This window comes from Asterias amurensis, chromosome 7, assembly GCF_032118995.1.
Source record: "Asterias amurensis chromosome 7, ASM3211899v1".
Classification (NCBI taxonomy): Eukaryota; Metazoa; Echinodermata; class Asteroidea; order Forcipulatida; family Asteriidae; genus Asterias; species Asterias amurensis.
This window is the reverse complement of record NC_092654.1, coordinates 14092689-14105200: the sequence shown is the minus strand read 5'-3', so window position 1 is coordinate 14105200 and position 12512 is coordinate 14092689. Positions and strand designations below refer to the sequence as shown.

General features: G+C 36.9%; 1 protein-coding gene across 4 annotated transcripts in view; it reads right to left on the bottom strand.

The window, feature by feature from the left end:
• LOC139939400 (trafficking kinesin-binding protein 1-like) overlaps positions 1-12512 on the bottom strand; it is a 56661-nt gene that overhangs the window by 24971 nt on the left and 19178 nt on the right. The window contains exon 1 of one of the 4 annotated variants that reach the window (XM_071935238.1): positions 4520-5017. The exons of the other annotated variants lie outside the window; for them this stretch is intronic. Within the exon in view, the coding sequence (XP_071791339.1) occupies positions 4520-4634 (115 nt within the window). The 5' untranslated portion in view covers positions 4635-5017. Of the gene's footprint in view, positions 1-4519; positions 5018-12512 lie in introns of those variants that run through there. 4 annotated transcript variants of the gene reach the window in all.

The window sequence follows — 12512 nt, the reverse complement described above, 5'->3', positions numbered from 1 at the left end:
ACACTCTAATGAGAGCTCGCAGGTTGGTCATGATTGGGATATTCTCCAGAAGACGATCAGAGCATACTGATCGAAACGTCGAGTTAATCCAACGGTTCTTTTCAGAACCACCCCAACTCATTTAGAGATTGTTATTACATGGTGTTACCGCAAACTCTTCTATATCTTATTTCCACCATGCAAAGTTTCAAATCCTACTTATGATTGGGACAATGACAAATTTATCAATTATCTGAAAGTGTTCCTATAACATGCACTGACTGGGTGACAGTTCCATCCTCCATGTTCTGACAACCCTAAGACAACTCTGTGGTCCAATAGATAAATTGCAATCGATGCCATCTTCTATGGGTATTTTGGCTGAGGCACGTCAAGAGCTCAGTTTATCAATGCAACCATGCTGTTTACTAACCCATGTTGCACGGCGTTCTCGTGCAAAACGCATGGCTGTGTGCTCCAAATTGCCAGTAAAGGTGGGAACTATCTATTAAGGTTAGAATTAGGGTTAAGATTATGAAAATCTATTAGAAGTGTCAGAACATACGGATTTTATAACCTGAGTGTCAAGACACATACATACATGTAGGGGTTTCTCTTACTACTTTACATTGAAACTTGGCAAAGTCCCACGTTGGAATATCACACAAAGATATAGGCCGGGTTGTCGAAACATTTGGGTGTCAGAACATTTGCGTAACAGAATGTAGGGCTGTTGAAACATAGGGGTGTCGAAGTGAGGTGTGCTTACTCATTGACTATTTACATTTGATGTTCACTACATGAACTAGTGTATACCATTGCCTCCCCAACCAGGTAGAATTCTGTTCCCAAACTAATCACGTAAAATTTAGTATATATTTAGTTATCATGTTTGTTTGATTTTTTTTGTATGACGCTGCCAAGGTCTAATAAACAGAATAAAATTATTGATAACATACATGTACAACAAAAAATTGCAATGTGAGTTTGCCCAGATAATGTAAAGGCTAACAACTTCTCTTAAAGGGGCTACAAGCAGAAAAATAATTAAAGATGAAAATAACTTAGGGTAGCTGAAGGTTGGAATTCATATTCCTCTTAAAACAGTCTAGATTGTAGGATGGAGGGAAAGAGTTCCAAAGAGATGCAGTACATTTACGTGGAATAACGATCCATGGGAAATCAACCTAAGATAAACACAGGATATTGTCATTGCCTTGAATCCGGATCTACAACAATGTCTGGTATGACAAGGACAGTGGGTTCAAAAACAATTTAGATAACATAAAGCACTGGCAACAATGACAAATAGAGACAACTTTGAAAGTTACTTGTCAAATACAATATGGAAAGAATTTGGTTCAAAGATTGAGCATTAAACTAGCACAATACAAAGTAACCTCAAAACCCTTGTAGTTTTTATTTTGGAAACCAGTTGAGTTCCTGGTTAGTAATTCAATTAGATCGATACTATCCCACCCTTATCGCTGCACAATTCATGTGAGTGTAAATGAATTTGAATGTGAACTCGGTGTATGTAAATTTATGCACTTTCACTTACAGTGTACACCGAAGTTGCATCATTAAACAGATTTACTAACAAACAGCTAGAGACACTGAGCAATATCCGACTCAACAAATTCACAAGAACAACTCTTAAAGTTTTTCTCTTGAGAAGATTCGAGCAATCCTGGATATATTTAGACAATCCTCCAAGAGTGATGTCACCATCAGTCTGATTCATCTCAGCATCAGAGTGAATCCCACTGCCCCGCAGCACTGTCAACAGTAACACGCCCTACTTAAAAACATACACCCAGACAGACAAGTGGGAGGAGGCGAACAGGAATGTGGGTAAACAATGCTTGTCCGCAATGTCTGGTCCACCTCTCTAGTTGCATGGAGAGTGGTTGATACACTTCAGTGTCTTCAAACACAAACATGATTTTCATTTTCAGACATGGACGGAACTGCTTGATGGAAATTATTAGTATTAAAATAAGCTAAATAAATTAAACGAATGCAAATGAGGAGAGTGTCATTTGTCATTTGCATTTACATGTATATTAAATCCAATGTCAAAATGTGCACAGCAATTTCATCAAATTGTTACCTGTAAGTGTTAAAAAAAAGTAAACGTTTGGTAATCACAATCATTTCAGCTATTTTCCCACTCAAAAAATTAATAGAAAATTAGTTTGAAGTACAACAGCTTCTGATAGTATAATAGTATATCATTTTGAGAATTATGTCGCTTCAAATTTATAGTTCAGGAAAACAACTTTTACCCCCAATGTGAGAAATGTTAACTGTCAGACGTTATTTAAGACTGTGTGTTCCGATTTTTGGGGAGGTATAACATAATAACAATAATAATAATAATAATAATAATAATACACGGTTTTTATATAGCGCTTTTTCACGGAGTGTCTCAAAGCGTTTCCGACATTATTACCCCCCCGGTCACTAGGCCTTAAATCATTCCTTAAACCATCTCAGCTCCCTGGGGAGTATACAGCCTGTGCGACAATTATATGCGCTAGATGGCTAAACCAATCACAAGAACCATCTCTGCCCTCACAGGTACCCATTTACCACTGGGTGGAGAGAAGCAATTATAGTTATATGTCTTGCTCAGGGACACAAGTGTCACGACCTGGATTCGAACCCACACTCTGCTGAACAGAAGCATCAGAGCTTGAGTTCGGTGCTATTATCCACTCGGCCACGACACCCCACATACAGGATTAAAGAGAGGCATCTGAAGAGATTTTTGCAAAGTTTGCTTTCAAAAAATGTCCACACAAGATTTGTTAGAAATCCTACATAAAAACTCTGATTTCTGATCCCTGGATGAGTGTAATTGAGTAGTCACAGACTTCAGGTTTGTGTCAATAGAGAAAAAAACCATGATGATTGATGACTGTCCCACTGAAAAATGCCAAATGAAAATTGTTCAGGATGTGCTGAATGACGAACATTGTAAGGCTAGCGTTATTGTACTATACGTGCCTACGTGACACAAAGCACGCAGGGCGACACAAATACAGTTAATGAAGTGTTCCACTTTTCTTCTGCCTGTCTACCTGCCTCGTCCAAATTATCCATTTTTAGAAACTTTACCTAAACCAACACCAAATTTGTTTCAAAATGTGAAATGATTGCTTTATTTGAGGAACTAATTTATTCCTGCTGAATAATTGAGTTGAATTTAAAATAAATAAGTGTTCGTTTGTCTCAAAGTTTAATCACACACTTCAAAATTAATAAAAATTTCAATCACAAAACTTCAAATTTTCTCTCAAATTTAAATCGCAAAATTGAAAAATTACTTTAGAATTTAAATGACAAAATTACTTTCGAATTTAAATATTTCAAATTTACTATCAAATTTCAATCACAAAATAAGATGGAACAGGGCGGTCTCTCACTCAGACTTTTTGATGAAATAAAATCTTGATTCCAAACAATCAACAAACAAATTAACTCAAATATTGTTAGTTATCTAAGTCATTCAAACAGTGAAACACTGTATACATGTGTAGTTTGAGGTACTTCAAGAGAAATAAGAACCATTGAAAAAGACTGCTAAAATGGCGGATTCAAAAAGTTGTCCCCCTTTAGTTTCCTGTCATATGTTATGTAAATGCTGCCTTATTTACACCGGGTGTACATGTACATACAACCGGAGTCCATGGATCAAAAAGCTTTATCAAGTTCAGCCAATAATAATATTTATTGATCTCGATGGTATAATCTAGATAATTTATCAGATGAACTTTGAAACAAATACATACTACAGTGCAATTATTCCCTCCCCTGTTGTCCAACAATGACTCAACTTCAACATGTGAGTCACAAAGACACACAATCATTCACGATTATCATAAATAATGACAAAAATCAATATAGGCGATTATCATTAAATGCCAATTCTTTCAACGGGAATTTAGGGGCTTATATGAGATGAGTCATATTAAACAAAGCAAGCTGTTTTCATCCTAAAATGAGTCAAAACATCTTTTCTGCTAATACTGCACTCACTTTTAGCCAATGTGCACAAAATAGTGACACTTGCTGCTGCAAGCTACATGTACATGTAATCCAACTAAGTTCTAAGCTACATTGTTGCCTGGCATACTCAACAAAAAATGAGTAACATTGCTCGCATGAAATTCAAATATGTATTCAAAGTGGCCTCACATCAACAGTACGCTCGCTGGTCTAGAGGTTAAAATGTCTGCTTTAAAATGAGAGGGTTGTGGGTTCCAATCCCACCCGAGTAGTATGCGTGTGGATTTTCTTTCAACAGGACACTCAACTGTTACTAGTAGATATTCTTCAGCTAGCGCAGAAGTTTGATGCTTGCAGAGAAGAGTGATCATAAGCACAGAATTCGGCGATGAGTAGAGCCATGATATTTAACCCAGATGACTAGCCGGGTAGACTACAAATACAATACACTACATGAAGTCGGGAGAAAGACTTATAGCAAAACCACCTGTTAAACCTCTCCCTTAAAACGTGTCTAGTATCTCACCTGCTAGATCAGCAATGCTCATCTGATCGTACAGAAACCAGTCCAACTCCTGGTCCGTCACGTCCATTTTACCGAAGCCGATAGCCCCCCTACTCTCCAAGCGACATTTGTACATTGTTACTTTTCAAACTCCTCTCACAAACAAGTCTCAAAAGAAAATGAATGTGGCAACAATTATTTGCCGTGTTTATACCTCGCTTCTCTTTGTGAAAAGAGCACTTTTTTTTATTTCATTTGAATGCTCAGAGCATTTGAATGATTGATGTCATGTTGAAATGTTAACTTTGGAAAACATCGCTACCACATGCAACACAACTAGAAGTTTGCATATTTAGGATTACTGGCAAGATTTTCAACAACTCCATTCTTTTAAATTTTCCTGCAATCAACTCATCCGACCTGTGATGGTCAGAGAAACTATTGAAAGCAACGGCCAAGCAACTGATCCTTTCAGTAAAAACCCACTTCAGTAGAAATCCATTTTTAAAACTCTGGCTACTAAACTTTCCTGATGAAGCGATAAATTCCAATCAAACACTGACAAAACAGAGAAAAAACATCCAAAAGGAACAAATTCCTCAGTGTAAAATCCAACGACTCCATAAAAATCAATCCGTCAGTTCACAGACAATCACAATCAAATGCGGAAGGGCTGAGCAAAAACTGTAACAGCTACAATGACAATGCTTCGATCCCGAAACCATTAACCCGACAAAACGGAAACAAAAACAGATAGAATTTCCTGGGAATGATCCATGGTTAACTTGAAACTATTGCAGGATAAACTGGAAAAGGATGTTTGATAAGGTCTGAAGAATGCAATGCACAGAATCCAAGTACATGTACGATCCAAGAGACGGTTACCTATTTACAAGGGTTGATAAGAACTCTAGCTAAGACCCCTCAATCTAGAGCCACCGGCCGGTCTTGTAAATGTAAGATCAACATGGTGCTGTTAATGGCAAAACCAACAAAGACTTCTGTGTCTACTTAACATATTGTCTGCATATGACTGAGTAAAATCCTAGAGAAAATCTTGACCAAACCTTAAAAAACAAAAAAGTTCTTTACACATTCCCAAAATGTTATTAAATTTGGCTAAAACAAAAATGTTCTGTTAATTCTTCTTACACACACGCACACGTACATCCCAAGTACTGTATTCCTTGTTTTTAAGCAATCAAAACACTTCCTAAAATGACCGCATGTTTCCTGCTCTTTGTTCAAGGTCTAGCTAGCCTGGATGAAGTCCTGGAAAAGGCCATTGCCATTTTTTAAAGGGCAGAGTTTTCCATTTGAAAAAAATACATCACAAAGTCTACTAAAGTGGCACTACAGACAGAGACCTCTGGCAAAAGTCATTTCCCCCCTTGCATTATGGAATTTCAGACTTAGTTACTAGATGTTATATAAAAGTGTTGAACATTTTGTTACCCCTTTCACACTACGTTGATAATACCACAGTGACCATTCACACTAGAAATGTTCAGTAAAATGGCTTAAACAAAACTCCTGAGCAGAGTTAATTTTTTCCTGGGAGTTTCCTTTAGACCAAACAAATTCTCCCAGGTATTTTCCAAGGAAATATGCTTAGTGGGAAAAGGACAATCAAGATTTATTGATATTTTCTACAAAATCTTATCACATCACTCTGGGCAAAGAAATAAAGTTAACACATTTAAAATTCTTCCCTACAAGTAATGTATTAAAAAAGCAATAACAAATAAATGAAATCATGCTCAGCCATAAATAAACAAACAATTGGTGATTACTACTAACTTAATTACTACCCCTAATGGAATACTTCAGAGCAATAAATCAACAAGGTCAAAATCTGCATACCCTCTCAATCATAATAATTTATAATCTAAAAACTGGCATTTTCTCAGTTATGAAAGGATGTTTATCTAGGTTTGACTTTGGTCATGAGTTCATTTGAACTGGAACAAGTTATGCGGGTCAAGTCAAGAAGTGTTTGCGAATAAAGAAGAAAAAACAGCAACCGAGTAGCACTTATAAGCCTGTTTATAAGTAGAACAGCCTAATGCAGTTTTCTTTTTAAATGTACAAAGTCTGCTCTGATTTTTCAAAATTAAAAAGTTACAAAAAGAACTACATATTATTACATATCAACTTGGTGGGATAAAGTGTTTTTTCTTTCATTATTATCTCGCAAATTCGACGACCAGTTGAGCTCAAATTTCCACAGAATGGTCTCACAAGTGAGAAGACTGGTCTTTGACAATTACCAAAAGTGTCCAGTGTCTTTAAAAAGAATTGTAAAGATAAAGTGTAAAAGATATTCAAGAATCAAACAGATGCTCTCAGAATTCAAGGTGACTCAAGATAACAGCAATTATTTCAAAATTCGTAGACGGAGATGTTTCGGACAATTTACTCTGAAGACCTGACCTGATCACCCCTTACCTTTCATGTTGACCATCAGATGAGTCCAATCTTCTATCTCCTCATACCCCATCTTGGAAAATCTCGACTGAGTTGTTATTCTGATCAACGAGAACTTGAGATTGGCAACACCCTTCACAAGAACATTGAACCCCTTCGCTCTTACTATGTACAACAGAATAGCGTCTCTCTTGCTCTATCTGCCTTTGTCTCCATGCACAAAGACGAGCTCATTTAACTCCCACATTTTCTCCATAGCTCTTAATAAAAAGAAGTCTGCCCAAACAGAGCACTCGGTACAACATCCAGAACGAGATAATACGAAGAGCTGTAGGGATTTCTAGTAGTGCGGGCGCATTTCAGCACTTGTAATAATCGGCTCGCTAACGAAACAAATATGGAGATGAAACAATCCAAAAGACATTCCCAAAGGAACCAGGCTAAAGAAAGCGGACCACTAACATGTCCAAATTAAGAGGAAGACGTGACCTTTCCTCTGCCTTTCTCGTGAGCAGTATGGCAACTGTTTCTCTTGACAGGGTATAAACAGGAAACTCTGCCTCTGAATCATCCAGTACGACTACGAGCTGTACTCCCAAGACGTGGTACGCAGCGTATTTTAAGAAGTGCGTCAGAATCTGCGCACATCCCGACGACTTGGCAGTGTGCCACTTTGTTCAAAAACGCTACTACCTTTTCCTAACCCTCTGCTTCAAAATAACGTAGTTCGTGCACAGATATGAATCACAAGGGGTTCTTGGAAATCCCCTAAGGCTTTTCATCAGTCCTCTCGTTGGCAGCCAAACATTACTCCAGACAATAAGTTCGTCGGGGTTTTATATTTCAAGCCTCCCCCTTCCTCACACAACACACGTGCCAAGGAGCCGTAGTCGTGGTACCACAATGCAGCCAGATGACCTGAGGGCATTTTCCCCTCAACGATCTGGCTAATCAATTTTACATGAAAGTCTACTGGCCAAGCAGCCAGCGTTTCAAATTAGATACTCTTAAAGGCTCTGTTTGGAGGATTAATTTCAATCTGGAATCTGTGAGTAAAATTGATAAACTCAAATGAAGACGTGATCTTATTTTGATCTTAATGGTATTTAAATACTATCATCCTCCAATATTGGATGCTAGATTCCATGATATGAAAATTTGAATCAAACAGAAGAGAAAAAGAGAGGATTTTTAACAGAGCGTTATCAGCACCCTAACAACTGCACAAGCAACCAGCCTTGTACATCCATAAATGCAAAATCCAGACACATTCAAGTAGTATTTTGAGTAAATAACCCCCGGTAAATCCTCTTCAATCAGCAAACGAAATCTGGGATTAGGTGTCCGATATCAAAAGGCGTTCCTCTGCGGGACGAGATACCGGGCATGTCCTGTGCTAACGTCACAATCAACGCAAACCCACCACAAAAAAACCAAAACATTTTGTTTTAAAACACTGATCACCAGCAGCAAAATCACAGAGGGAGAAAAAAGCGCCCAAAATGAGTTTTTGAGTAAGAGATCTTTAGTGATTTAAAGCAAAATACTTAGAAAATACTACAGAGAAAAATACGAAATGGAGAACAATGGTTTATGTGAATACTGATGTCGTGCAGTAAGGGCATTTCGTCACTCAGTTCAGCACTCATCACCAGATCACTGTCCTCTATAATGCACACATTGGGGTTCTGAGTCATTTGGGAGTTCTTAATTCAATGCTAATTATCAGCTGCCTGTATGATGTAGTAAGTAGTAAGTTGAGACCCGGATGACATAATGTGTTTAAATGAGGATACTAGAGTTGGCTGGCTTGGGCAGGGTCAAGTTGGCTCCTGAAATAGACAGGTCTTTGTATGCACATAATGTCATTAAGTAAGGTGCCCTTACTTATAGGTCAAAATAAGATTGGTCATTTGGCTAGTCTCGTGTGCTGGGCGTACAAATCTGTGAGTTGCGATTGTTACGTCATCATTTTACCTCTTAAAAGGGGACCGGCAACATCAGGAAAAAGTGTGCACTACATGTATATGTACAGGCTTCAATATGTACATGACATTACATTGTACTTTCAGTGGTATATGTAAACTGGATTAATTAAAGCCTGGTAGTAATTAACTGGCTTGATAGGCAGTCAATTAAACTGTTGTTGTTTTCTTTCTTGATTTTATGGTTGAATTGTTTCTTTCCTCCGAGGTTGAATTGAATAAAAACAAGGATACTTTGACAATATACTATTACGCCATACGAATATTATATATATACAAGGACACAGTATGCTAACAAAGAAATTTTATGAAGGAGTTATCTTTTCTAAACATGTACATACATGATGCATTCACCTTGACTTAAAAAAATAACTGAATCTTGAGCATTACCAGTAAGGCAACAATTATAATTGCATTATTAAACTTTACTACTTGTAGGTGTAAGTCTTATATCTTATAAAAAGTAGATTTAAAATGTACACATGTTTCAGGCCTCGAAACAACCAACATTACCCACAGCAGTTGCCATGGTGCTTTTGCTGTGGTGCCCTTTGCCAAGTTCCAATACAAGTTTAAAGTGTCCCCATATAAGTGCCCCATACCACAGAGAAATTGCTTGGTCTTTGAAAAGCGTTTTTAACCGTTTGTTAAAAAAAAGCATATGGTTAGAAAGATGTTGTAATAAAGTAGAATAAAATGATCTACTCAATTTTGCCTCAAAATTGCATAGTTTTCGTTTTACTATGCGAACTAACACGGTCGGCCATTTATGGGAGTCAAAAATTTGACTCCCATATATGGCCGACCGTGTTAGTCGACAATGTAAAGGGAAAACCACGCAATTTAGAGGCATATTTGTGTGGGTCATTGTATTCTACTTTTAAAACCTCTTTCAAACCATGCATTTTATAGCAATCGGTTACAAATGCTTTGTGTATAGACCAACTCGTCCGATCCAAGGCAACGTGTTCATTTAAGAGCAAAGTTCAAGGCCTGACTCCTGAATACAGAATCTATTTGTTTCCATAGAGATCTGTAACGTCACAATGGGCAGAATGCCACTTTAGAATTCATGAAATTCACATTCAATTTAAATGTTGTAAATCTTGAAGAAGAAAAAAATAAAACAGATGTTTTTGTAAATTGTGCAAAAAAACCTGGACAGAGTGTGTGTTTTTGCTAAGATGTGGCGGCGATCCTCTTATATACAAGTATTTTCACTTTAACCAAATACACACAACCATATTCATCAGAGACTTCACAAGGATTGCACAGTCTAATTAGTTTTAGAAGTGATAGCTGTGTCTAGCGTCCATGTTTGATCCTTCCTCTGTGGTTTTAATCAGATTTGTGCTAGCAGACTTGACAAGCCGCAAGGGCGATGATTGAACCAGGGCATGATTAACCCCAAAACAGACAAACACTTGGGAGATTATAGACTATAGGACGCTAACGGAATTGTAATTGAATCACAGCGGCATCACGCGTATAGATGCGCCCTCTATCTACTCCTTCCTTGCTGGACTAAAGTGGTACATACATTGTATTCCAAGTAAGGTTTTAGCCAGGGTTTAGTAAGGGGGTGTCCAAAGTTGCTGGGAACTTAAAAACTGGAAGTCCAAATTGATCACTTTATACACTTCATTTATATGTAAATATGACAGATAAAACATGGTTTCCAAATTAAAACAGGGTGTCCGAATTAAAACAGGGTGTCCGAATTAAAAACAGGGTGTCTAAAAGACACCCATCTAGCTAGCACTATTGGTAATTACTCAAACTAACTATTAGCATAAAACCTTTCTTGGTGATGGGTAATGGGGAGAGGTTGGTGGTATAAAACATTGTGAGAAACAGCTCCCTCTGAAGTGCCATAGTTTTCGAGACAGAAGTAATTTTCCACGAATTTGATTTCGAGACCTCAAGTTTAGAATTATCTCGCAACTCTGACGACCAATCGAGCTCAATTCTTCACAGGTTTGTTATTTTATGCATATGTTGAGATACACCACGTGAGAAGACTGGTCTTTGACAGTTACCAATAGTGTCCACTGTCTTTAATGTGAATTTTAAGGCAATTCTTTGTATTGTATTGTACCTGTTTAAAGGGCATTGAACAAAAATTCACTTAATTGTAGGGGCTCTCAGTTTGAGGAGAAGAAAATGCAAGTTATGGTCTTTCAATACGAAAAGCTCCCAAAATTATCTTTACTTATAAAACACCTTTTTTTTGTGTCTTCAGATGGTGTGATGTACAAGAGCACTGCAAAGCTGGTTTGCTTGTGTGTACACTTACACAGTAAGCAATGTACACAGTGTATGTACATGTACATACAGTATCTATGTGCGGTGAAACGGAATTTAATTAAAGTCACCTGGAAGTGGTATTTTTTCAAAATAAAGCTTTTGTCACTAATATATGTGTTTTGATGAGTGGAATGTGAATAAACAGTTAACTAAGGTTTTAAAAAATCAGTTCTTATGTTATTTACAAATTTAAGAGTAGACCTCAACCCGAGAGGGCGCTGTTCGTGACGTAAATCGAGGCAGACTTTGCCTGTAATGCGTAGAGTAAACACAATTGCAAAGTACATGTACGGACCAAGTCGTGAGTTTGTACGTTTAAAAAAAAAAAAAAATTGTTTTTTTCCGGCAATGCCGACCAGGTGTATTGCTGCTGAATGCAGAAAAACACTTTTTGAAATGTACCAACTCACGACTTGGACGTATGTGTACTTTGCACGTGTGTTTACTATACGCATTGCAGGCAAAGTCTGCCTCGATTGATGTCACAAAAGGGGTAGGCGGAGTCAGCCCCCAAACAACTTTATAGATTTTTTAAACATATAAATCGTGACAAACAATTACTAAAAAAATTGTTTTATTGTCCGTAACCATATACTCTTATGTTTGAATTTTTTTTTTATTTCCAGGTGACTTTAACTTTTATTTATTCATCTCAAGGCCAAAATGAAAATTTTAGATGAAAATGAACTCTTTAAAATATGAAAGTACCAATACAAAGCAATCTTGCATCAATACGCATTAAACATTAAACTTAAATTAAATCAAGTAAACAAGGACAAAAGGAGGCTCTTTGTCTATTATATCAATACAAAATGGCATTGGGCTATTTTAAAAATTGTTTTAGTAGAGATCTGTGAGATCTAATTGCTATTTCTAAAGGCATTGACCGTGACACAAATTTCTTGTAGGAGGAAAAAAGAGAGCTAGTATGAATACTTTCATTTTTAAAAGGTTTTCATTGAATTTCAATTGTGGACATTTTCTACAAAACGGCATTGGGCTATTTTAAAAAATGTTATTGAATTTGTGAGATCAAATTGCTATTTCTATAGACATCGACCATGACACACATCTTGTAGGAGGCAAATGACAGATTGTACTTTCAAATAATACTTTCAGCCAATTTCAGACAACATGGAAAATGTGTATTTTTAGCACTTTACGACAAATCTGAATTTTCTCATTGTTTACAATAATGTTAAATGTCTTACACGCCTTTTGCATTATCAGTGATCAATTTACAAATGATTACATCAGTTCCTTCAAAGAAACAAATTCCTTTCAAAAGCCATTAA